This window comes from Gopherus flavomarginatus, chromosome 3, assembly GCF_025201925.1.
Source record: "Gopherus flavomarginatus isolate rGopFla2 chromosome 3, rGopFla2.mat.asm, whole genome shotgun sequence".
In the NCBI taxonomy this organism is placed as follows: domain Eukaryota; kingdom Metazoa; phylum Chordata; order Testudines; family Testudinidae; genus Gopherus; species Gopherus flavomarginatus.
Window position 1 is genome coordinate 152,719,819 of NC_066619.1, and position 26,602 is coordinate 152,746,420.

The 26,602-nt window shown below is 43.1% G+C and overlaps 1 protein-coding gene across 1 annotated transcript; it reads right to left on the reverse strand.

Annotated features, from left to right (window-relative positions):
• Positions 1-25,675, reverse strand: LOC127047087 (alpha-fetoprotein-like). The gene is made up of 15 exons (XM_050945018.1): positions 25,591-25,675; positions 23,893-23,953; positions 21,722-21,854; positions 19,142-19,353; positions 17,226-17,358; positions 15,748-15,845; positions 13,034-13,163; positions 11,901-12,115; positions 9,081-9,213; positions 7,952-8,049; positions 6,603-6,741; positions 5,483-5,706; positions 3,537-3,669; positions 2,290-2,344; positions 1-1,056 (listed from the first exon to the last, which is right to left on the reverse strand). Exons 1-14 carry the CDS (start codon positions 25,673-25,675, stop codon positions 2,300-2,302), a joined length of 1,839 nt encoding a protein of 612 aa, XP_050800975.1. The 3' UTR covers positions 1-1,056; positions 2,290-2,299.
• Positions 25,676-26,602: the final 927 nt, after the last annotated feature.

A 26,602-nucleotide genomic window follows, 5' to 3' on the forward strand; every position in this document is an offset into this window, starting at 1 on the left:
GAATGCATAGAATGGAACATATGGTAAGAAGATATATCTACACACAGAGAACATGAAAAGGTGGAAGTTGCCTGACCAACTCTAAGAGGCTAATTAATTACAATGAGCTATTATCAGCAGGAGAAAAAAAACTTTTGTAGTGATAATCAAGATGGCCCATTTCGGACAGTTGGCAAGAAGGTGTGAGGATACTTAACCTGGGGAAATAGATTCAATTTGTGTAATGGCCCAGCCACTCCCAGTCTCTATTCAAACCCACGTTAATGGTATCTAGTTTGCAAATTAATTCCAGTTCAGCAGTTTCTTGTTGTTACTTTTATGTTTGTTTTATTTCTACTCTGTCAAACTTATCAATGCGTGAAATACAAATGAAAAGTAAAAGAAGTAAGTGTTGTAAAAAACCAAGACTAAGATAGATGGAGAAGACTTTAACAATATAAGAAACCAGAAAAGAAAGAAAAAAGGCTGATTCAGCAAAGAAATGAAACGCAGGCTTTAATTTTAAATGTAAGTGCCACTGACTTTGTTCAGAGATTGAAAGTCAAGTACATCATTTGAGTGTAGTGTCATCTATTGAATTCTGTTCCTTTTCCTTTGTCTGTATGTTGTATATGTAGCTTGTTAGTTATTCAGGGCAAAGACCTGTCTTTCCAGGTTTGCAGAGTGTCTAACACTTTGGGGCATTATAAAAATAACTGGAACCTGGCATGGGCCTGGATGAATTTTTCTGCAGTGTCTCCACCACCTGAACTGTTAAAGAAACAAAATTACCAGTTTGTAATGGTACCAGCCATTTGCAAACATGGCAATGATTTTGTAGAAAATTGTTTGAGCGTGATTGTCCAATGTGATGAATCAACTGGCCAGGACAAGGGAAGAGTTTATTCAAAGCTTTATTCGTTATTGAATGAAAAGCAGCAATGAGAGATGAAAGTAAGAGCAGAATTGCCTTTGTTTCTTTGAATCAGAGGACTATGACAGTGACAACTAATAAGAAAGCAAGCAAAAGCAATAAACAGGGCAGAGATGAACTTTATCTCCATCTTCACAGATGAACTAGGAAAAATGAGAAAAATGAGTTATTTACAGTGGTAAACAAGAAAGTGGCTTTCTATTTTTGGTAGTGATAAATCACTTTAAATGAGCCACATTAAATCTGAACATCTGGGTATATCTGTTTGTAAACCTTTGGGAGGAAAGGTTTTCTTTTAGAGATATTTGTGTTTTGGTATTTGATGGCATCATATACCCTCAGTTCATTTATATGGATAAACAGGAATGCCAAAACGGCCCCTGTTGCAAGTTACAGCAACCTCAGGGAGGTTTCTGGGGAGCCATGCTGCTGCACGGGTTTGCCAGATTGCAGCACATTCCAACTCTGCGTCCAACATATCCTTCATCTGCCTTTATGCCAGCCTTTTGCTCTACATCTGTTCAGGATACCCAACAAGACACTCTTCAGGTGCCTTAAGGCAGCTTTCTAGTTCCCCTTGTGCTGTTGTAGCATCATGTGCATTAGCAAGTTAAAGTAGTGAATGTCTGTACTGTACTTTCAACAAAGTGCTATTAAAATGCTAAGTTAATCGACGATGATTGATTATGCAGTGACACAAAGGAGGCTTAAAGGGTGCTAAGGGGCTGGCCCAATCTACAGTTACACTAGCTAAGCTAAAAATTACAAAGGCTTTCAATTCTTTTGCTGCACAGAATAAACCTGGAACAAGATGTCCCACTTCCATGATACAGGGGCCTTGTAGTTGCACCAGTTTAACTTAAATCATTTTTCTACTCAATTTAGTTAAACTGGTGCAAAACACTGTGTGGACACTCTTAATTTGGGTCTGAGTAACTTACTTCAGCTTGTTTTCCCTGTCCCTAATCATTCTGAGCTAAATTGATGTAAGCCAGGTGTCTATCCATTTAAAGAGTGTCCACACGGCCTTTAGTTCGACTGATGCTAGACTGGGTTTCGTGTTCCACAGCTGGCCAGGTGAATTATGGGGCGTTTATATCTTTCTTTGAGGCATCTACCATAGGTCACTGTAGGAGACTGGATAGTGGATTAATTGTTAGGGGTAGAGCCTCACTTGGTGTGAATTGTCACAGCTCCACTGGCTTCAATAGAGCTAGGGCAGTGTACAGCAGCTGAGAATCTGCTCCTTAGTCTTTTCCACCATGGCAATTCATAAGTTCCAAAGCACACTTCATGGAAATTTGGACTAGACAGTCTCACAATTAAAATGCCATTACTCCTTTATGTAATTCACAACACATTTCCCCTGAGGTTACCTGCGATGGTTTATAGCGCCAGTTGAGCCTGACTTTCTGCTATGAGTTTCGGACCCTAAGAGAAAAAAAGGCAAAGATTTATAGGTGTGAGAATCCTGGAAGAGAATGTATATTCAGACAGACAGTCCTAGCTTTAGGAGCATTTCCTGTCATTTAGAAACATACAGTTGTACATGCTGTATATACATAAAGTTGCAAAGTTCTCTCTTCAAGAAATTTCACTCAATTCCTATATTCACTTGGATCAACTCTGAAATACTTCAGTTGAACCCAAAGGGAAAAGAAAAATCTCACTGTATTTAACACAGTTAAGGCTGCTACTCTTGGACTGAGATTTTTATTGAAAGATGCTGCAGTTGTTAGAAAAGTATTTAAAGTACAGTTCCGCTCTGAAATGGAACTGTAAACAGTGGCCCTTTCTACCTCTATAGAGCGGCTTGTTGTGTGGATTCAGAGTCTCAAGTTCTTCCTTTTATTGACAGAAATGAGTGTTCACTGCATTTTACCCCTTAGAGCCTTGCAGAGCAGCTACAGCTTTAGAGGAGAGAGCTGGATTCCATTCTGGCTCAAGCAGCGGAAAGGGGATTGGTAACTAAATTCCAACTAAGGAATATCCAAAAAAAACAGGGGAGCGTGCTAAGAAAATGATGCACAGAACTAGGGTGGGCAGGAGAGAGAAGCAAAAGGAGGTGGTTGTGTGATTTAACAGTGAAATGAATCTAAAGTTTCTAAACCAATATGGAAAAGAATGGGGAGACAGGGAGAGAAATGGAGCTAGGTGAAAGAAATTGAGAAAATCAATCACTAAAAATCTAGGAAACAACTGCTTTCACCTAACTTTGAGCATATACCACTCCTCCCTTGCTAAGAGCTGGTCTTGAGGAGAGAAATTTAAATTAGAAATTACCCCACAGGAGAAACTGTTAGATTAGATTTGAGAACCTGCCCTCAAGCCTGCATCGGTGAAGTGTCCTTCAGGCCTTTAGACTCTTGACGCTATTAATAAAGGGTGTGTTCTGTAGGTGTAAACTTTTGAACATGAGCAAAAGGTTAATACTAGATGCATCTTAGACATTCTTTGACATTTTGGAGTTTATATATTTAGATGCAGGCAATATGGTTCCTTCTTTAAAAACCTAAATGGAACCATTCTGGCTACTTGTAGTAGTTTTTTAAAATGCAGATAGGTACACCTCCCAGGCCTGCCTTCCTTTTTGATTAAATATACATGAAAAAAAGGGAGCTACCTCTTCTCCAAAGCATGCCTCAGAGTTTTCTGCTTTGCAGCACTTTTCTCTCATGCCAAGGAAAGATGTAATGATGGTCTTCAATTGTTCATCTGTAATGGTGGGCTTATATTTGATGAGACTGATGAGCAGTCTGAAAGGAGAACAAACCACAGCAATGCTTACTTAGCTTAAAGATACCACATAAATTACCAAAGAGTGTGTATGCCCTCAAATCTACAAATCCTTATTTCAGTTACATTGTCACCTCCTTTCCTTTGTGTAGTTTCACTGGACCTGGTCACTGCCTCATGGACAAATGGGCAGGTAGGTGGAAATCTCTGCACCGTTCCTCAGTACAGAGTAGTAATCTTTGCTTGGAAGGTTGATTGGCCCTTGTATGCAATTGTGCAAATATTTTTGTAGCCACCTGTAACTTTGGCGACTCCAAGGAAGAGAAGGACCCCTCCCCGCACCAGGGCCTCAGAGTTCCCCCTGTTTGGGTGTATGACATGAATAGTTTGGGGGGAAGGCAGATCAGCAGCCTGACTGACATGCTAGACCAACTAGCTACAGGCACCAGATGGTTCCCATATGGTGGCATGGTTCATATGTGTGCACTGTCCCCACACAGACACAGCTCTAGTTGCCAAGGTGTCCGTTTCCAGCACCAGGAGGAGATGCACCTCTCTCTGTGGGAAGAAGAGAGAGCACACTAAGACCACAGGTCTCATTAGTTCTAAGGTGTGCCACAGAGCCACTGAGAAGAGAGAAATATTCGGGTTCTACCATTGTTGGGGACCAAAAGATGGCCCAGCGGTGCTCATTGGAAGTTGAGAGAGCCAGGTTTAGTTACTTGTTCTGCTGCTGATTTCCTGTGTGACCTTGGGCAAGTCACTTAGGCGCCAAAATGCCGTGTGTAGACGACGCCAGACGGTGAGTGGGAGCAAGCCTCCTAGCCAAGGTCAACAGACTGGGGTTAGCATGGCTCACGCTAGTGCTCTATAAATAGCTGTAAAGAGAGTGCTCTGAAGTTGCAGCTTGGGCTCTGAAGACTAGGGAGGAGGTGAGCTTCAGAGTCCGAACTCCAGGCCAAGCCACAGCTTCCAAGCGTTGTCTATATAGCTAGAGCAATAGTGTAAGCCTGGCTGGGAGGCTTGTTGCAAAATGCTGTGTAGACATACCATCTGTACGTCAGTCCCCCATCTGTAAAATGGGAATAAGACGGCTGCATCTCACAGGGGTCTTGGGCTAAAGACCTCAAAAGATTCTGAGGTGTTAAGATACTACAGTTACAGGGCCATGTAAGCACCATAAACAGCCCTATTTATAAAATTGCTTGTCTTAATGTTAGTGTCCTAAATCCATATTTTGATAGATAAATGTCCATTTTAGGAATGTATCGCTGATTCAGGGTCCAGATATGAGCATTTAGAGCCCTAACATTTCAAAACTTAGCTAATATGAGACATCTTAAAGGGGCTTGATTTTCAGAACATACTGAATCCTCTTCTTCTGAAAAAAAAATCAGACTCCCTTCCAGCCTCTCATGTTAGGCACCCAAAAATAAAATTATTATCAGCTTTAAAATTTTATACCTCAGGGATAAAATTTTCAGTAGCACCTATATGATTTAGGAGCCTGAATCCCACTGATCTTACCCATGGTGCTTAAATCGCAATGTAGCCACCTACATTTGAAAATTAGTTGCTTACAATGGAAGGAAAATGAAGACCAAACAAAAAACTGAACAAAACTTCAGGAAGCAGGGGTGGAAATCCAGAGAATTGGTGAGGAGAAGAAGTAAGTAAATATTTCTGAAAGAGCGATTTTTTAACATGGGATTTGAAGGAGGAAGAGGAAACAGTAGATGCTAGAGAGAATGCTGGGTAGACAAGAAGAGGGTGGATAATAGCAGGATGGTGATATAGAAGCTGAGGAAAACAGAATAAACAGGCATATCTTACTCCTGCTTCTTTTTCTGTAGCCCTGCCTCTTCAGTTGCACACAAGTCTTCATGGAAGGTGAACAGATCGGGAGTCAACGGTATAGGCACATACTTCTCATCGATTCCCAAGCCGGTAATGCACGGCCTTCTGAGAGCATAGGAGTCACTACAGCACTTGCAGACATTAGGGTTGATAGAACTGGCATAGTGTCTTCGACATATTTTGCCAAGAATAAGGTCAACCTGTATGGCGAGGGAGAGAATAGTTTTTTTACATTGGCATTTAAAAAAAACACAACAGACACATGCTGTCCTTGGTAATTTCATGAGGGTTTCAACCTTTATAAATAAAAACCTTTATAATTTAAAGCAAATTCCTTAAAAGGAAGCACCAGCCCACATTCCTATTGAAAGCTGAGTGCCAGCAACACAAAATGGGGCCAGATTTTCAAACAAGTGGCCTCCATGCATATGCAATTTAATGCGCTGTCATCTGTGCACACAAATTATGGAATTTACACATGCACTCGATTTGTTTGCACCAGCAGGGATTTACAGGTATATGTATGGGTGACACTGCAAAAACACCTGCATATGCTAAAGTACATGTGCAGGCCAGTTTGTGGCCTTTTTAATAATTTGGCTCATGAGATAGATGTATCAGTGATGGAAGAATGATCTAAAGTTAATCATCCCAAGGGAGCAATGTCATAGCCAGGCCATATTTGCTCCCAGTCTGGTTCTGCTCCCAAGGTATGCAGGAGACACGTGCTACTGACTGCAATGGGAATGGGATCAGAATTCCAGTATGTGTAACTAATGCCCTGACTCAGCAAAGGACACACTTTACTGTAGTCTGACTGTTTTGTTTGCAAAACTATATGCTGGATCCTCAGCTGGTGTGAATCAACATAAATCAATTGACTTCAATGGTAATATGCTTGTTTACCCCACCTCATGGTCTGTCCCTGCACCGCAAGGCCAAGTCAGTGCCAAGTTGTACATTTTGCTACCTCTTGGGGGTTCTGAGTTAGAGCTTCTCTCTAGACCCTCTGGGCAGTTGGAGATTGGGAATAGTGGGGAGACAGCAAGATCTCCAGGAACAAATGGTACTGAGATAAGGAAAGAAACATACTCACATTTGTCTCAGCACAAGGAAATATTTTGTCCTCACTTAGATGGCAGCACTTGGTGCCAACTTCTGCCAATTTCTTTGTGAAGTGGAGCAGCTCTTTGGATGACAGCTGAGGCATCCTCTTGGTGTAGCGGACTAGGATTCTGAAACAACAACCTCTCAATTACAGGTGGTTCAGCAGGTTAGTAATTGATGAGCCAAATCCTCAGCAAGTGTAAATCAGCGTACCTCTGATTGACTTTAATGGCTCTCCAACCATTCACACTAGCTGGGGATCTAGCCAGTTGCTTTCCATTTACACAGGTGTAAGCAATAAGATTCAAGTCCTTTGTGTTTACCTACAAATACCACCACTCTACCATTGCCTTCAATGGGAGTCAAGGGACCTTATCTGTTTTCAAGACAGCCCTCTGTGACTTCATGGAAGGCTGCAGTAGGGCAGGAGATGGGCTGGAAAAGAACCCACTCTTCTTCATAAACAAGACAAACACTGACTGTGGCGTGAAAGGTGAATAGACTGATGGTCAAGCCAGGTTTGCTGGGACATTTCTCCTGTTCCAAAGGCCTTTTTAAAAGCAAATGTATTGATTTGAGAGGGACCATACTGAGAGGGCAGCATATCCTGTACATCTCTCCAGAGAAGAAGGGGCCAACTCAGCAAGGCACTTAGGAAGATGCCTAATGCTAAGCACACATGTAGTATGAGTGACTTCATTCAGAGTACGCCTGTGCTTAAAGTTAGTCCTGTGCTTAAGAACCTTGCTGAATTAGGGCCAAAGCCAGCTGCCTTGTGAGCTTGTCACGCTCCCTGTGACCTAATGTTCGTCAACCCTGACATGGTGGGACTGTCGCCTGGGATGAGGTGGTTGTTCAGTCTATTGAAGCTTTGATCCCTCTCCTGCACAGTTACATTTTTTTGTTAATACACATGAGTGGGGCATATTGCAGCACACAGAGAGAACAGCAGCCTATGAGAAAGGGCAAAGCAACTCACTTTGAGCCATACTATGGCTTTTAAGTCAGAGCTCAGGGTTCAGAATTCAGTCAGAGGGAAACTGCACATCTCAGTGATCAGCAAATCTGACCTGTATTATACACAGGAGACCAGGCAGTTTAACAAAGTATTTATTATCTTCACATGTCATGAGTTGAAATATGGACCTAATTCATGAGCTAGAACGTTACTGTGACAAAACCTAAAGTTGTTTACACCAGACCGTTGGCGGGTATAAATCAGCATAGCTCTACTGATTTACACCAGCTAAGGATATGGCCCCCTTTTATTTAAAACTGGTAAACAAAGGTTGGATGCTCATTAGGAAACAAACCAAAAAAACAAAGCCCCAAACATACATGTTTTGGAAGTGGTACTCTCCCTGTGCCTTGTACACGTCACAGTTTGTCTTCATCAATTCCTGGTTTTCCTGGATTTGCTTTTTGAGTATTTCTTCCTGAAAAACAGTGTAACTATATTGGTAAAGCAGTCAGTGTGCAATGCAGGATACTACTGCCTCACAATGAAGCTTTGATTATCCACAACTTCCTGTTATCTGACATATCATTATATCTCTGCTGATTGCATTAAAATTGCCCTCCACTGTCTGATGCCTCAACTATCTGAACATAACTAGTGTATAGACCATTAGCCCCTACATCTCTTAAATAACAGAATTGATAATTATTCAGGGCCACATCCCTATGAGTCCTGGGGGACCCTAACTGCCACAAAGGGGACTTCCAGGCAGGGCTGATCAATGTTGAGGACAATCAAGCGGGTGCATTAGGGATGCTGAGAAGTTCATTGGTTGGAGCCCACAAAGGCCCCAAAGTGCTCAGGGATTTTACAGACCTGATATCTCCCTTTCTTGGCACCTCTCTCTCTAGCCACGTGAAGATCACAAATAGGGCAGCACAGCAGTACTAGCGCCCTAGGAGCCATCTGCCTGGAGGTGCAAGGAAGGGGCAGAGGGATCAGTGATGTGGGATTTAGAGTGCGCTCCTTAAAAACAAGTGTTTGCATGTGGAGAGAAGGCTCTGCTGCCATCCTCCCCTACTTCCTGTTTTCCAAGAGAGGGGCTTACTTGACCCAAATGGGCAGGAGTCCCTCCCAGCTACCTGCTCCTGTTTGAACAGCGAGCTAGCTCTAGGATCAGTGCCCTGGAAGAGCAGATGAGAGCTTCCAGTTGCCACTGAAAAAGCAGATGCTGTCCCCCACATCTCCCGCACAGGGATGTTCATTCCCAGCAAACCCCACATGGTTCAAATAATGGAAGGGGGAGAAGACTCCAGTTGCCTTCCTGCAGACTGGAGACCATAGACCCTTATTACTACAGCTCTCTTCTTCTAGGAAACCCTGGGGTGCAGTTCCAGACCAGGAGAGTGGAAATGCTTCCACCTCATGCCTCAATCGGCATCAGACGATGACCGTTTGTGAATTCCGCTCAGGCCTCCCGGTTATTACATGAAGTACAGTGGCACCTACCCCTTTGCCATAGCACTCGGGAGGGTTACTTTCTTTGCAGCAATTTCCCAGTAAATCCTCGTAGCCTTTACCAACTCTTAAAAGCATGAGATGGGAGAACTCAGGATGTCGTCTTGAGTATTCATAGACAAATCTGCAACACATGAACGATGTCAGCATTAGAAATTAGGGCCCTTCAAAGATTCATAACTTTTAAGGCGAGATGGGTGCATTACTATAATCTAGCCTGACCCTCTGCAGAACACAGGCCATAGCATTCCACCTGGTGAGGCTAGCCCAGCAACTTGTAACTGAACTGTATAGAGTACATCTATCTGAACAACTCTTGCTGTTTGGCTTATCTGACATGCTTATTAGAGTCAGCTCAACTTGCTTAAAGCATAAGGATGATAAGCTTTGATGATAAGATGTTTTTCTTCTCAGGGACCTTTTAGCCTGTCTAGCTGAAGATTATCATTATTATTTAGTTTATTTGAAGTTACAGGCCATTAATGAAAAATTTGGCCCTACGTACAATTTGTATGTGGCTACTGACGATACATGCAGATTTCATTTATTTGCAGGGTTTATGGTAAAGATTAGCTATTTAGTTATTTATTTTGGTGTGCGGAGTTATTGGTCCTGATCCTGATAATGCTGAGCACCTCCTGGTCATGAAGTTAATCTGGCTGTTACTAGAACTGGTTGGGAAATGGATTCTATTTCCAATGAAACATTTAGAAAATGAAGATTTTTCAACATTGGCTAATTTTTTTTTGATGAATTGTTCAAATTTTCATCAAAAATTAAAATAACAAAAACATCTTGGATTTTGAAATCCCCAACAATGGCTTTTCAGGGTGGTGGTGTTTCGTTTTTTGAGGTGGGGAGAGTATGAAAAACTGAAAAATGTTGAGGAAAATGCAAAAAGGTATTTTTCATCAAAAATCTTTTTGTCAAAAAAAATTCTTCCCGCTCTAACTATAAGACATTTTAAAAATGCATAGCTTAGCTTTATCCATTTACCTCACATCTAAATGCTAGCGAAATTCTTTCCAACAAGGAATCAAGTCCTCAGATATGGTGTCATTCAAGTGAGGTAATCAGCTTATACTAACCCAAAATCTGGCCCAGAAGATGTTGGCTTTCACGTTCATAAACGAAAGCACTGTATTTCGTTTGACCTAAACAGATTCTGGGTGTATATCTGGGATGTGATCATGCTTCCATTAAAGCCACTGGAAATTTTTGCTATTGATTGCAATGGGAGTAGAATCAGAGCCAGAATCGGACTAAAGCAGACATGTTTAGATAAAGATCTGGGTTTGGTTTAGGCAAGTTTATGACTGAATCAGGGCTAGCACTGGAATCAAGGATTGGAATGGACAACAGTGGAAATTTAAGATTTTCACCATTTTTGGTTATGATCGACCAACTCAAATAGCAGAAAACTTATGAAATCAGAAGTTCCACATTTGCTCCCATCCCATTCTGAAATTCAGAAGCATTGAAGGTTCTGTTTTTTTCCCTTTCTCTAAAAAATGATGGAACTGGCAGTATTCAGGTAAATCTCAGTAAAACCAAATAGCTCTGCGTTTATATTTGTGCTAATATTTTTAAATATTCCATTAAGTCCCCTTCAGAGCCAAAAATAACACAGTATTTCAGTTACTGGATGATGGAATTATAGAACTATGAGGCGAGCAGATCTTTCATTGTTTTAGTCACATAAAAGGTTTACAGATGTGTTAATAAAAACCCATGATAAATGTAAAGGCAAATACAAGTAAAGGCCAATATTTGAAATAAAAATCCCTTGAAAATTAGACATACTATTTTTTTTGTTTGTTTGTTTGCAATAAACCTACTCAGTGCCTAAACCAGACTTAATGGGTCAAGACATGGACTTCTACACTGACCACATTCCCACATACAGGCTTAGTTCACAAGCTGGAGTTTTGCAAGCAAAACTTTAGCTTCTAAATTGGAATAACAGAATCATAGAATATCAGGGTTGGAAGGGACCTCAGGAGGTCACCTAGTCCAACCCCCTGTTCAAAGCAGGGCCAATACCCAACTAAATCATCCCAGCCAGGGCTTTGTCAAGCTTGGCCTTAAAAACCTCTAAGGAAGGAGATTCCACCACCTCCCTAGGTAAACCATTCCAGTGCTTCACCACCCTCCTAGTGAAAAAGATTTTCCTAATATCCAACCTAAACCTCCCCCACTGCAACTTGAGACCATTACTTCTTGGCCTGTCACCTGGTACCACTGAGAACAGTCTAGATCCATCCTCGTTTCAGGTAGATGAAAGCAGCTATCAAATCCCCCCTCATTCTTCTCTTCTGCAGACTAAACAATCCCAGTTCCCTCAGCCTCGCCTCTTAAGTCATGCGCTCCACTCCCTAATCATTTTTGTTGCCCTCTGCTGGACTCTTCCCAATTTTTCCACATCCTTCTTGTAGTGTAGGGCCCAAAACTGGACACAGTACTCCAGATGAGGCCTCACCAATGCCAAATAGAGGGGAGTGATCACATCCCTCAATCTGCTGGCAACGCCCCTACTTTTACATCCCAAAATGCCGTTAGCCTTCTTGGCAACAAGGGCACACTGTCGACTCATAACCAGCTTCTCCTCCACTATAACCCCTAGGTCCTTTTCTGCAGAACTGCTTCCTAGCCATTCGGTCCCTAGTCTGTTGCAGTGCATGGGATTCTTCCGTCCTAAGTGCAGGACTCTGCACTTGTCCTTGTTGAATGCTGGGCCTAAACAATTGGAATGCTGGGCCTGCAATACTTAAATGACAGAGATGCACCGGAGTAGATTGAGAGCTGCATTACTTGGCCAGGAAGGCATCTTGTTCCTTGGCAAAGTGCTCACACACATCTTTGTCTTCTATGAACTCTCTGACTGTGGGAGACAAGTCTGCAGGTTTGTCATCATTTTCCAACTCAATTATGCATTCGGTTCGTTCCACCTCTGACTTTTCACAGCAGTCGCTGAGTTTAGTTGATATGGTATCTTTGTGGGAACAGACATAATTTGACATCTCTACCTGTAAAGAAATTAAAAAAGACTGGTACTTATATCTAGTTTTTTCCCATTGTTTTGCAGTGGAAAACCCCTCTTTCCGTTATGATTTTTATATAGTAGAGCTTAGAGAAGTCCCCAGCTGAGATAAGGGCCTCATTAATATCTACCTCCTAGCTGTTACACAGTGTTTTTCATCTACACCGCTTGGGGGTGGGGAGGAGGAGGGTTGCAGGGCGTGGGAGTTGTTTTACAAAGGTCAGTATCAGTATCTTCATTTTACAGATGGGGAAACTGAAAAACAGAGATGTGAAGTGAATTGCCCAAGGGCAGACTGTGAGTCAGCACCAGAAGTGAGACTAGAATCCTAGTCTGAGGCCACTGCTTTATCCACTAGGCAACACTGCCTCCATTGTCCTAAGCACTGTACATACCCATAGTAAAAGACAGTGTCAACCCTGAAACTCTTAAATCTAAATAGGTAAGACGGACAAAAAGTGGGACAAAGAATTGCAATATGCAAGTAGAAGATGCCTTGAAGGTATTTAGGTGCCTAACTTCCATGGGATTTAGACACTTAACTGCCTTTGAAGATGTGGGACAGAGAGATTAAGTGATTTGCCCAATATTATACAAGAAGTCTGTGGCAGAGCCAGGAATTGAACACAGTTCTCCTGAATCCCAGTCTAGTGCTTAGTCACAAACTCATCCTCATGCCTTATGCTTTCTGCCTATTTCACTCAAACAGAGTCACATGGGATAATTTAGCAGGCTAAACAATTCTCATCTATGTATCAATCTTTGAGGCTTTAAATGCCTAATTTGGAAAACAATTAACAGATGCATAAAAGATCAGCAAAAAGGAACAAAACTAGAAGGAAGAAACCCCACTATGAAACCTACTTTTTTAAACATAGAAGTGGTAAATAAGTTATTCTTTTACCCTCTCGTGTATACAATCCATCATGTCACTATGACAACACTCTGTGTGCATGTGAGCAATATCCGTTGCAAGTTTGGTAGCAGTAACAAAATCAATCTTTGGAAATTTTTGGCTGACTTGAACAAGTTTCCTAGAAAGAATAAATACAAGTATTGTTTAAAACTTAGAACGCAATAATATGATCTCTAGCAGTGGCCTGCCTCTGCTGCCACTGAAGTTAATGATAAAAACTGCAATTGAATTCAGTGGTAAGGAAATTTGGTCCCCAGCTCCCGCTGAACTTCAATAAAAGCTGGTCACTTAATTCCCTTAGGCCTCTTTGAAAATCTAAGACAATGGTGTTATTCATGAGTACAAAGCTGAAGTTACACATTGGTAAATCAGGCCTATAACTGGTACAGAATTACCACAGGAACACTACAGTGACTATTTAGAACTAGTTGGGCTGCATTTTTAAGTCACACCGGCAGCCACCAAAGGTCTGGGCTGGTGTAAATGAGAGCAGAATTTGGCCATTATTTTAAAGCTAACTTCCCCCTAAAAGTTAAGGTTTTAAGAAAATTATGCTACACTTACTTGTGTATTTGCATGCCTAATTTGCATTCCCGATTACACATCCGGCAGGCAATCTGCATGTAAAAGTTGGGGTGGTTGCATGCACAATCATGGTAACTGTGTGTTCTGGTGTGCACATGTTTTTGTGTAGACATTTAGCTGCACATAAAGTTTTCTGCTAAAGTGACATGTAAGTTCTGTTATAAAATGGACATGAATTAGAGTATACTTGTTGCTCAGATGGCAAAGCAGTAACATTGAGTCCCTGCTCTTTACACATATCAGCCTCTGTCAAATGAATGTGCACAAAAATGATTTACTGTTATCTAAGTAATTTAAGTGGGGCCTGCAACCTCTAAAGCTTTGTGGACTTTCATTTTATAGCAATCCTCTTCCTTTCTCTTTGGTAATCCCTAAAGTTGCAGATGGCTGCTTGTGGTAAGAAAAGTGAACAGCACGATATAGTACTATCTGAGAGGATAACGTTTTCCCCTGCTTGCAGATGGGATTTAGGGGCTTTAAATAATTCGGCAAAGAAACACTTAGAGCTTAGGTTCATCCCTTCAACCATCGTACACAGTGACAGGAAAGTCCACAAGAAGGGTATGTGTGGTGATGCAAGATGACTCCACTGATGAGCCTTGAGCCATCCAACAGTCACATCAGCACTGGCTGGGGAGAGGGGAAGATTAGTATTATATTAGCAGGATGCACCTGTTTATTACATCCCCTATGCAGCCTACAGCTTTAGAGCTTCATTCCACTGGCAACTGTGGACTGCCGGAGGCCTCATGGTCCTACCACACCCTGCCCAAGAAAAGGAGCAATAAAGGTGGGTCCTACAGGCCTGCCTAGAAAGTCTGCAGGGAAGCAGCCAATCAGAGCTCAGCAGGTGCAGAAAAAAGGAGCTGCAGGGGGGAGCCATTCATTTCCCTGGTGGGGACCAGAGACGTGAGGATGGTGCTTGTTGCCAGAGCTCCAGGAAGACTCAGATGGGTTTGGTGATGCTGGCATTCCCTGAGGAAGAATTTCAGCCCTGAGGTAAAGGGTGAAGGGGCTATGTGGGAAGTGGCCCAGGTAATAGCAGCAGCAACTATTACAGGAAGCAGCACATGGCTGCTATTTATAGGCTCCCTGGATTGGGACCCAGAGTAGTGAGGGAGGCTGGGTCCTACCCCCCTGCACCCGGCAGGTGGCCTAAGTGCCAAGAAGGGGATACGGCTTGTTTAGTGGCCCAAGTGAAGGGCAGGACTGATTCTCCAGAGAGGAAGCCCTAGGGCACTGCCCTATACCAAGGCAGACATGTCCTTAAAGTTAGCCCAGAAGGGGTAGAGGACTGAGCCCAGAAACAGGATAAAGACATTGTCAATTGCCCAGAGATGGGGCTGAAGACCTTGGACAGGGCCAACAAATTGTTGGCCTTCGTTACCCCGGGAGGGGTTTGCAAATTCAGTGCATATTAACTGTGTGACTTGGGCCACAGACGACAGGGGCACTGTGAAAAGAGCAAGAGTGCAGGTCTGCACCTGCTGATAGAAGGTGCTCATGAGAGGCCCTGGTCATAGAAGGTAAGTTTAAAATTATAGAGCTGTGTGTCCTCAACTTCCTAGAAAACAGTCATAGTGTGTTGGGGGAGGGAGCCACTTCCGGGTTATGTTCATTCAAGCAGTGATGCTATTGTAAATGAACATCCTCTGAGTGCTTCTTGGTTCTGCCTCCATCACCAGGCTGCACAACACTACATGGTGTCTTGCAGGAGAACCCTCCCTGAAGCACATCCATCCTCACTAGCACAGGCAGATGCAAGTTGAATCCCCTTGCACCAGCTCTAGCCAGCCAAAAAAAACCCTGGTGCTTAGCCATCCTTATCTCTGTCTCCTCCAGAGACAGGTTGCCATGGAGAAGAGCTACAGTCTGGAGGCCTGTGGGGTTGTTTTTTTTTGGGGGGGGGAGGGTTGGGTTTTGAGTTGTTGTTTTTTTAAACATCTCAGGGCCCTGCCTTGTGTTCTTTGCACACCTCTTTCACGGTCCCTTCAGTTCACTTTGTCTTCTAAGGACAAGCAGTAGGCTTCTGGCAAGTGTACAGTTGTGGCAGGGGAGGGACCTTTTTTCTACGTAACCAAAAAGTTGTACATTGAATAAACAAACTACAGACTCACAGAGCCTTTAAGGCTCTTTCTCCAAACTTCTTCAGGATCTCACATGTTTGTTCCTCTACCAAGCTACTTTCTGTCACTGACTTGATCATAGATGAAGCCTGTTATAAAGATGAGATCAACCATTAAAAAACAAAAACAAAAAACAACATACTGATCAAATGAATGAAGAAAGCAGAATGAGAAATAGAGAATTTTAGCAGAAACACAAAAAGGTTTTTTCCTGCTTAAGAACATAAGAACATAAGAACGGCCGTACCGGGTCAGACCAAGGTTCATCTAGTCCAGTATCTATCTACTGACAGTGGCCAATGCCAGGTGCCCCAGAGGGAGTGAAGCTAACAGGCAATGATCAAGTGATCTCTCGCCTGCCATCCATCTCCATCCTCTGATGAACAGAGGCTAGGGACACCATTCTTTACCCTTCCTGGCTAATAGCCATTTATGGACTTAGCCACCATGAATTTATCCAGTTCCCTTTTAAACATTGTTATAGTCCCAGCCTTCACAACCTCCTCAGGTAAGGAGTTCCACAAGTTAACTGTGCGCTGCTTAGCTATAAAGTGTCCACCAAAGCAAAAGGAAGCCGTATCACATCGTTTTAATTCATGTGGCTGGATCACCAGCCCCTTATTTAGTTACGGAGTTTTGTGAAATCCCGCCTATTAGAAACCCTTTATTAAACACTAATCTGTGTTTTTAAGCTGGGCAGTTACGGACAATCTGCTCTGATGAGCTACAGTACATATGCCTCCTTCTTAAGAGTTTCATTTTGCAAAGTGCTGTGAGCCTCTTAAAGTACTCAGCTACACTATACTGCTGCCAAAGATGTTAGCAGAAGGTGATGGTTCTCGGCACCACGCAATATGAGGCCCCAAGCCAGTCTAATGCAGCTATTCTCCCATCCTATTGCACCAATATCTTATCAAATAAGTACATCTACCTGAGATTCAATAGTGAGAAGGGTTACATCAGTACTACACAGACAGGCAGAGATAAAGAAAGAAGATAAGATACTTTGTTCATTTAGAATAACAGGAAAGAGGAATTTTAATAACAGAATGTTGACTGAGATTTTCAAACACTCTGGGTGACGTAGATACAGATGTTCCATTAATGTTAGGGGAAGTTGTGTCTAAATCCTGTACACTACTTTGAAAATCTCAGCCACCAATCCTAAAACAGTGTCCTCTCTTTGAAAATAAACTTTTTGTTGTTACCTTGAAGGCAGTAGGAGCTGCCAGTGCCCAGCACCTCTGAAAATCAGACCATTTTTCTTAAGAGTCAAAAACCCCAATTCAGGAAAGCACATGCTTAAGTCCTGTCCTGAATGGAGGTGATTGCTGGAATCAGGGCCTAAATAAGGGTTTAGGTGACTAAAATGGAAAAAGCTGACCTTCAGTTCTGCTTCAAGCATTTCTCTAGCTATAGGAGACCACTAATCAAAACCTTAAGTAAATGTACATATTAAAACAGAATACCTTTTCATTGAAGCATGCAGTCTTGTTATCAGCTTTGCAGCAGTCTTTCATTATCTCCTCATAATGACCAGCATTGCTAAGAATTGTTGGGGAATACAGGAAAGGATTCCTCCTGGCAAGTTCATAGATGTATCTAAAATGAAAATGTGCCTTGAATTAACTTTGAGCTTAAGCTCCCAGGGCAGAGTCCAGATGGTTTGGATTGGTTGTAAAGTGTCATGCGCTTATGCTGCTCTATAATTAATATACAGCAAAGCCTGTTATAACAGCCACCCCAGTCAGTGCTATTTTCCTGCCATTATAACTGGGAACAGTATAATGCAATGGGATTTACCAGGAAGGAATTCTGTTGCAAAGGGGTGCTAAGATTTTGCTAGAATTTAAGGGCTCAATCCTGCAAGGTGCTGAGTGCTCTAGGCCAGATCCAGCAACACATTTAAGCACATGCTTAACTTTTAAGTACCTGTGACTTCAAGGGAACTTCTTCTCATATGCTTAAAGTTAAGCCCAAATGTGTTGCTTGATCAAACTAGTGTGGTTGGCACCTTGCAGGACCGAGTGCCATGAAAGATGACCACACTTAGCAGGTCCTAGAACAGGGTTCATAATAGAACACCGATTGATGTTTGTTCTGGGGTATAATGGCCCTTTTGGAGCAAAGAGGGGCAGAAGACCCCATTCTGGGGAGTTGAAAGGTACAAACATCTTGAATGGGATAATGGGGGCAGAGGGTGGGGGGTGGGAGTTGAGATGCCAGTTAGTTACCTGCCAGCACCTGAGGGGGAAAAAGGTGAGCGCCAGGCTTAAGTAGTGATAAAGCCACCTGGAGAAAGAGCTGAATGGAGGTTCTTATAAGAGAAGGAAACTCAGGGGTGCAAAGGAACCTGCTTGGATCTTCCAAGCAGGAAGAGTGTGAGGAAAGCTCTTAAGGCAGGTTGGCTGAGGGAAGACCCTGACTAAGCAGGGGAGAGAAATAAGGGGAATTGGAGAGAATGGGTAGGAAGGGACCCAGAGAAGTTGCAGTGCAAGTGAAGGAGCAGACTATCCGTTCAGCACAAGGTCCCTGGACCAGAACCCAGAATAGATGGTGGGATTAGGTTCCCCTACTGGCCCCAGGCAAAGGAGCATACAAGCCCCTGGCAAGGATTATTAAATTGGGAGGCTGCAGGCTGAGCCATAAAGACATGCTGAGGACTAGCCTCGGATAAGGCAGAAAGATTTTTTTCCCCCTGTTAAGATGTTTCTGCGACTTCTAGTAGCGTTGCCAACCGTTCTGGCTTTGCTGGGAGTCTCCCAGAATCAGGCTTTATCTCCCAGAGGCTACTGAAGCCAAACTGGGAGATTTGAGGCAGGGGGTCTCCGCACACTGCCCTTGCCCCGAGCACCAACTCCACAGTTCCTATTGGCTGGGAACTATGGCCTATGGGAGCTGTAGGGGCAGTGCGTGTGGGCTGCAGGAGCGGCTATCAGAGTGATGTACCAGTCACTTTTAGGAGTCAACCGAGGTAAGTACTGCCCGGCTGGAGCCTGCACCCCTCACCCCCTCCTGCACCCCAACCCCTTGCCCCAGCCGGGTGAAAGTGAGCGAGGGTGGGGGAGAGTGAGCAACGGAGGGAGTAGGGGTGGAGTGAGCAGGTGGTGGGGCTTCGCGAGTGGGCGGGGCAAGGGTGTTTGGGTTTGTGCAATTAGACAGTTGGTAACCCTAACTTCTAGTTTGGACAAATGCGACTCCAGAAAGGTTGGACTTAAGATGGTGATTCAGCCAGAGGGCCAAGTTACCAGCAGAGAAATTGTGGCTGTGCAGGCAGCCCCAGAGAGAGAGGAGCTGTGGCATGCCCGCCCACGCAGTAAGTTTACAGTGCTGAGGACCACGGTGTGTAACTCATTCGATTCTAATAGAAAAGTAGTTTACTTACAAGCCCACAATTGCTACTCGATTCTCTTGGTACTGTTTGCATGCCTCTTCAGGGTCTGGTCTTTTAAAAGGAGAAAGGAATCCTGGTGTAGAATTTTTATGGGATAGAAAACATTCATTTCTTTCAGGATCAGCTTTAGCACAACAGGCAGCTAACCCGTATTTCTCAGGAAGGCCTTGCTCATGGCAGATTTCATCCAGGAAAATGGCAGTCTGTGGAAAGAAGAAACGTTTGTCTGTAGTTGCACTGTCTTTCCTCTTGTGGAAAGAACATTGAAGACCACAAACTATTGACAGAGCCCTGACTCACACAAACTGATTCCCACCTCCCTTTTTTTTATTCCTTTCTACTTTGACTGCAGTGGGAATTGGATTGGGCCCTAAACTTGTAGGCCAGGATTTATCAAAATTGGTGCCTCACTTTAGGCTCCTAAATCCATGTTTAGGCAGCTAAACAAGTGAGATGGTTTTCAAACATAATGAGCACCCAGTAGCTCCCACTGAGGTTCAGATAATCTTCAAATCTTTACCCAAACCAAGATGGTTTGTCCACCTCCATATTGTAACATCAAGTATGACAAGACACAAAGCCATGTGTGCTTGTGCATCTCTGATTAGAATTCAAACTGTGTGATGAAAAGCATCCTCCTCCCTACTTACAAAATAAGTTCAAGCAGCAAAATTCAGATCCAGATCCCAAGCTCCCCACAGAGCTGGGATGCTTGCTTGTGTAGGGGGACTGGTATCCCCTTTAACATTCAGTGGGGGTGTTTTGGTTGCTAGCTCCCAGCACTAAAAGGGGAGGGATTGATGGCAAATCAGGACCCTGAGACTGACAGTCCCCAGGAACAATGGCAAGAGGCCAATGTTCCAGGTCAGCCTGACTGATGGGGCGGGCAGGCTAATCAAAGAGACAGAAGGCCAGGGTGGGTCCCGTCCTCCTTGTGAGCTGGAATTGTCTGAGTCAGACGGAGTGAGGCCAAGCTAAGGAGAGAGCAGGGGCACATGCTAAGCTGCTAGGAGCAGAGCTGCAGCCCAAAAAGCCAGAGCACAGACCAGAGAGAGACCTGCCCTGGGAGGGGAGCTGCTGCAACCAGAGCCAGAGGGGCCAGACAAGCAGCCCAGGAAGCAGGTGAGAGCTGAGATAGAGTCACAGAAGCAGCCTGCAGAGCAGACCTGCCCTGGGAGCAGAGCTGTAGCAACTGGAGCCAGAGAGGCCAGAGAAGCAGCCCAGGGAGCTGGAGGCAGAGCAGCAGCAGCAGCCGTGCTGAGGCAGTGTGGAGCTGGGGCTGGAGCAGTCTGGGGCTGGGTGCGGTGAGCAGCCGGGGAGAGCGAGGGGGACGCTGGGCAGTGGGTCCAGTACAGGGAGATGCCTCAGCCAAGAGGCTCTGCAGGCCAGACTTGGAGGGGGATCGTAACCCTGACAGGGCGGGGGTGACACTGGGGAGAAGGGTCCTGCCACCCAGAGCCTGAGAGAGTGTGTGGCCACCACCAGCAGCATCCAACCTGCAGCGTCCCTGCAGCACAGCCAGGGCCTGAGAAGGAGGCCTGGGACCTACAAGGAACAGACTGTGAAGTGCCCTGATGTCCAGAGACACTGTTTGTGATGGTCCCTGCCACAGAGCAGGGTGATGAGTTTTCCTTTAACCTTTCCCATTTTTCCTTATTCTTTTTAAAAATTAATTGTTAATTAAATAACTTGTATTTGCTTTAAATTGTATAATGTGATCAGTGGGTCAGGGAGGTGCGCAGTGCAAAGAGAGTACCCCAGAGTGGGGACACCCTAGCCCCTGTCCTGGGTGATCACAGCAGGGTTGGGGGTTGAGCCCCCCAGGAATCCTAGGCCCAGCCTCGTTGGGGTTACGAGGACTCTGCCAGACAGGAGAGTGGAAGGGGAGTCCTCCAGGGCAGGGAGGCCTCTGGGTAAAGGAAGTGGGAGCGAGGACTCAGATCCTTTCGCCAGCCCACTTTACCAGGGTAGTGCAGAAGCCAGGAAAGTTCCCCACAATAGCGGGACCATTCCCCGGCATACACTTGGTTCCAGGGTTTTGGTTCAGCCCAGTATAACAAATAGGAGGCATGTGCACAAATGTAATCCAGATTTGGATACTGAAACAAAATTTCAAGGATATTTGGATGCAACATTTTTGTTCAGACTTCATCTCTGACAGAAAGTCAGACTGCTATGAGTTAATTGCTAAAAACAAATTAAGGCTCCTTCCTTGCTGGTAATGGATGGCACTGGCTGCTACTGAATTTAGTTACATTGACCTTAGATGCCAAATTTCTGTCTAAGCAGACTTTTTTTTTTTAAAGATACAGACCAGGATTTTTCAAAAGTGACTAAAGATTTTGGAGGGCTTCAGTTTTGCATTGCCTTACTTGAGATGCCCTAAAGTGAGCCTTATTTTCAGAAAGTGCTGAGCACTCATCCTCTGAAAATCAAGTTCCTTTGAGGCACCTCAGGGTGGACATCCAAAATTGAAGCCCCTTTAATCACTAGTCACTCTTGAAAATCTTGGTCATGATAGAAATACAATCACATTGTCTTGGCCACAATAATAATACTATCTTGGCTTACCAGCGGCTTCAGACATTCTGGGTCTGCCTTACTTGCAACACATTTTTGTGCAAGGTCTGTGACATCTTTTACCATTTTAGCTGCTTCTTCATAAGTCATTTCCTGCACATTCTGAGCAAATATGGCCATGGCACTGCAACAAGATAATACTGTTACATACATAGCCAGCTACCAAAAAGCAAAATTGATTTCTTCAAGCTGTATGGGTGCTATGTCTGATCCAGATGTCAAAGACTTCCTCATAGGAGCTGGAGGACAGGTCCAACATAGAACCTGAGATGCAACTAAAGACAATTTTTCCTGACCTACTGAACCATGGTGGTAAAGTCAGTGTGGAATCAGACTTATAGTCATGTTTTTTCATTGTGTAGTGATAAAATCTGATGAAGATCCATCTCAAACCTACAGGAGAATGGCTGAAGAACCACAATGCTGAACCATTTGCTCAATGCTGAACTGAAGACAGTTTAAATTAATTTGCCTTTCTATAGCCATGGTAGAGCTAATGCATTGCAATAGAGATTTCCATTCCCCACGTGTCCATTATCATGGCAAATCAGTCTCTTACGTTCATATTAGTTGGATATCATAATTAGTATTTCTCCGTCTGATCATTAGGGTTATTTGTATGATAACTCGTTCCTACTTTTTTGTCTGGTTCCCACTCTCTCCCACCCCCATTCTGAAATGAAAATCCTCTGATGCAAGAATATAAAATTAGATGTTAGGAAGCAATCAAATTCCACCAAGATTCTTGCAGTTACAGAAAACTGATAGTGTGAAAGACCCTCACATCAGCCTTATCAATGATCCACACTCATTGTTCCCAGGCAAGGCAAAAAAAAAAAAACATAATGGAGGGATGGGTATGCTTTCTTGACCCAAAATTTGGCTGTCCACTTAACTCTGAGTAAGAACCATCATAGTTAAGCATCTTAACCCCACTTTACTATGATGAAAGCTGATGAACTCTCAAACATGGAGCCTGCTATTATGAAAATGCTCAAGTTATAAAAATTGAGAAACACAGAGAAGGTGAAAATGTTTGACTGTTCATCAAGCTTTCAAGGAGAAGAATTTTCAAACGGGGTGTGTGTGTGTGTGTGTGTGTCTGTAAAGCTTCAGCTGCATTTCATAAGGAATCTGTAGGTGTAAATAATTTCTGCACTGCTTGAAAGAAACAAGAGCTTATCAGAGCCTGAACTCCCCCCATCCCTATGCTGTGTAAACAGCAGAGATCTGCATTGCAGAGAGTGGTTTCCAGCTGGCAGTTCTCTTTCCTCCTGGTGTTATTGCAGAAAGGCTGAAAAAGTCAATGGACTACAGTAAGGGCAGGGAAGAAATATTGGCAGGATTCTGCACATTTAATGTGCCTTCCCAACACCTTATTGTTGAATGTGACAAAATCTAACTGCCCTGTAGTTTTGATCTTGGCTTATCTCTGGCTGCCGTGGTTCCTACTAGCCAGAAATAGTCTTTTCTTTTAAAACTCTAGTTCCTTTGACTGTTGCCGTTTGAAGTATCTCCTGGAGATGAGTTTATGAACTGGTGGGGATAATGGGTAGCTAATACTTGGGACTAGATAGTGCAGTTAAGCTCAGTCCTGAGCTGGGGTGGTGTATGAGCTGCACCATCCCAGGAGGCACTGTAATTCATCAACAGCCCTCTGAGTCATAATTTCTCCCATGCTGTTCCTTCTCCAGAGGGACAGCTGTCTACTACTGGTGTATAGCCTCTCCCTGTGCCTGCTCACTGAAGCACACCAACACTTCATTTGGGGGAAGGCTGCAACTAAAGTTCTGCCCATTCTCTGCTTCTCCCCACCCCCACTCCCTTCGTGCTGTCTCTAGCTGAGAGCTAACAGGTGCCCAGGGCTCATTGGCACCTGCATATCCACAGGCAAGGTGAGAGCAGTCTGCATAGAGCTGCAAGGGCCTGTTCTTATTGCCCCGCTTCCTCATCGGTGGGGCAAAGGCCAAGTCACCTAATTTGTCTCACTTTATGTGATGTTTGCTCTGACTTATTTTGTTGCTCTGAGGATCGCCTTTTATTCTGCCAATATTTTTAATGTATTTTTTTCAGTATCTGGCTCATTTCTGAATTGGATAAAAATACACCGTAAGGATCATTGGCTGCCCACTTTCAGCTGGATTTTTATCAGTCACACTTACACGCCTTTAAAATTCTCCTCGTGTAGCTCAGTAAAACAATGGCCAAGAGTAGGTGCTTCATCTGAAAAAGAAGATAATTTGGTCTTTGAATCACCAAATGTTTAATACATATGTATTTTATGAAGCATTTTCTTGATCTGTAAAGAAGGATAGTTGAATAGTTAGGATGCTACCCGGCCCTGGAGTCACATCTCTGCTCTGCCACTGATTTCCCATGTGACCTTGGACAGGTCTGTTAGTTTCCCTCTGCTTCTGTTCCCTGTCTGGGTTATGGGGACAATAGTGCTGCCCCACCTGACATGGTTGTTATGATGGGAATAAATATGCTAACAATTAAGTGCTCTGATACTTTGGTAATGGTGGGCCAAGTATTTAGTACCTCAGTATCTTAAAACCTTACTTCGTTATTTAAAGGTATCTTTGATCACTGACCAGTTTGAGTTAAAATGGGGGATTATGTATTTAAAAACTAATGAGCTAAAATCAGCACTGCATAAGTGGCTAAAACTCCTTTGAAGTTAGTGGAGCTTGCCCTCATACACCCAGGGTGAATTTGGCCCAATGAAACAAAATGGGTCTTAGTGGCTAAAGATTGCATGCATTTTTTCCCCCTTTCCTAATGGGCCCAATCTTGGACATACTGAAGACAATGCTTCAACCGCACAGGAGTGAAAGAAGCGATTATCTGAGAATGTAGCCGGAAAGAAGTCAGTCTGTTGAAAATCTAACTATTTGCCCATGGGCATTTGTGGAAACCAGACTTTCAACCAGGGCTCTCAAGAATGCCTCATTTTTCTAGGAATCTAAGATTCTCAGTAGGCACTTTTTTTTCATTTTTTTAGGACCTGCCTCTGCATTCAGTAAAGTAGCTGCCAAGGTGAAAGTACAATATCAACATGAGTATGATGAAGCTCTGTGTGTTTAAAACCAACCTGCATATTGTACACCTCTAAGTAAATATTATACTGTCCCATATATTACATGGATACTCAAAGCATTAATAAGCCACAAACTGGAGAATAATCACATAAAATTGGAAAAAGGTGACAGAAAACATCTTCTAGATTTTAAATATTAAGGGCTAGATTCTGCCACTGTTACTCACTAAAACTAATTGCACTGCTTACAGAATAAGGTGCTAATCAATATAAGTAAGGGTGGTGGAATTGGGCCCTAAATATTCACCCAGTTTGTTCTTCAAAACATATTTTAAGAAACACTAGATAGCGCTAATAATACTAAGACTCTTACTGACAGGGATATCAAACTGAGCATTACATATAAAGTCCAAATCCTGTTTACCTTATTCATGCAAATCTCCCCTAGCTCTCCATGACTTGCATGAAAAAGGTGAGCAGATATGTCTTGAAAAGAGACCGTGTACTTGCAGAGTCTGACTCAGAACCTTAAATGTTTTCTAAACCATGTTCACAAATCCAGTAGGTAATCATGGTTATTGTATTTGAAATGTAGTAGCCTATTTTGAGAAGTCAGACCCACTTTGTGCTTTTGATCTAGTTCCTGTGAAGTCAGAGCCATTATATAACTGTGATGTACTATTCAGATGTATCAATTATAACTGTTAACTTTTTTGTTTTAGAATGGGCAATGACCATATGAGATCCCCAAATGACCACAACAAGTTGTGTGTGGACATTATATGAAAGCTTATAGTTAATGTACAAGAAATATTCTTACCTACATCCCGATATCTTCTGGGCAGGGTTTTTGATTCGGTAAAGCTTAGCAAGAAAATAAAAGAAATTAATGTTCCCCACTTCATGGTGTCAGATTTGGGAGGGCCTGGAATTTATATGAAATGTAGAAAGACAGAGGAGAAAAGTGTTTCTTTTATATTCTTCTCAAGTAATGTCTGGTTAATGAAAAAACCCTTTTGCTGTCATATCTGATGTTAAAACATTTGGAATATTCCTGCTAATAATTAAATAGATAAAATTATTTACTCATTATGTTTAACTGGGCATCTTGTCACAAAAAGGCCTTGTAGATTCATTAGCCTTTCATAATTTAGACAAATAGCCTTTTGTAAATTACCTTATCTCACTACAAACAAGATGTTTAAACAAACTGTTTTTCATTACTGTGCTCTTTATCCTGTAGCCGATAATACAGACTCTTCCAACCCCACCAGCATATGTTCAAAGGTGAACTGTTCTGCTAGCAGTGCATAGGTGGTGCCCTGTCAAGTGAAGGACCCCGAGTTCAGAAGTAGACTTGTGACTCTTGCTTTCTAGATTGCTGAGCCAGCGCTCCTCCCAGCTACAGTGCCACAGTGGTGGAAAAATTGGAATAAGGTACCATGTAAGATACTCGATCTGCAAAATTATCCACTAGAACATATCCCCAAACTTGAAAAAAGTCTTTAACCTTCTCCCAGAACTTGAAACAAACCTGATCTGTAGGCTGCAGAATGGAGAGGAAATGCAAAAAAAAAAAAAAAATCCTTTAATTTTAGTGACTCCTGTTTCATTTATTCATGCTACAGTGGTCACTATTAATAAATAAAATATTAGGAGACACATAATGTAGTTTTAAAATTGTAACAAGAAACGAGGTAGGAAAGGGCTGGAGTAGGAGCTATGCATTAAGCTTTAAAAAGCAAAGTTGTAAGAGGCAGAGATAGCATAGCTTTCAGGATTGTTTTCAATTCTTCTAATGAAATTTCTCGTTCCATGGTAGGAGAAATCAG

Coding starts and splice junctions, on each gene's coding strand:
- LOC127047087 (XM_050945018.1), bottom strand. CDS start 25,675: ATGAAGTGGGGAACATTAATTTCTTTTATTTTCTTGCTAAGCTTTACC. Junction 21,855..23,892: donor GAGGAGAATTTTAAAGGCGT/GTAAGTGTGACT, acceptor ATCTTGTTGCAG/TGCCATGGCCATATTTGCTC. Junction 5,707..6,602: donor TTCCTTGTGCTGAGACAAAT/GTGAGTATGTTT, acceptor CTCGCCATACAG/GTTGACCTTATTCTTGGCAA.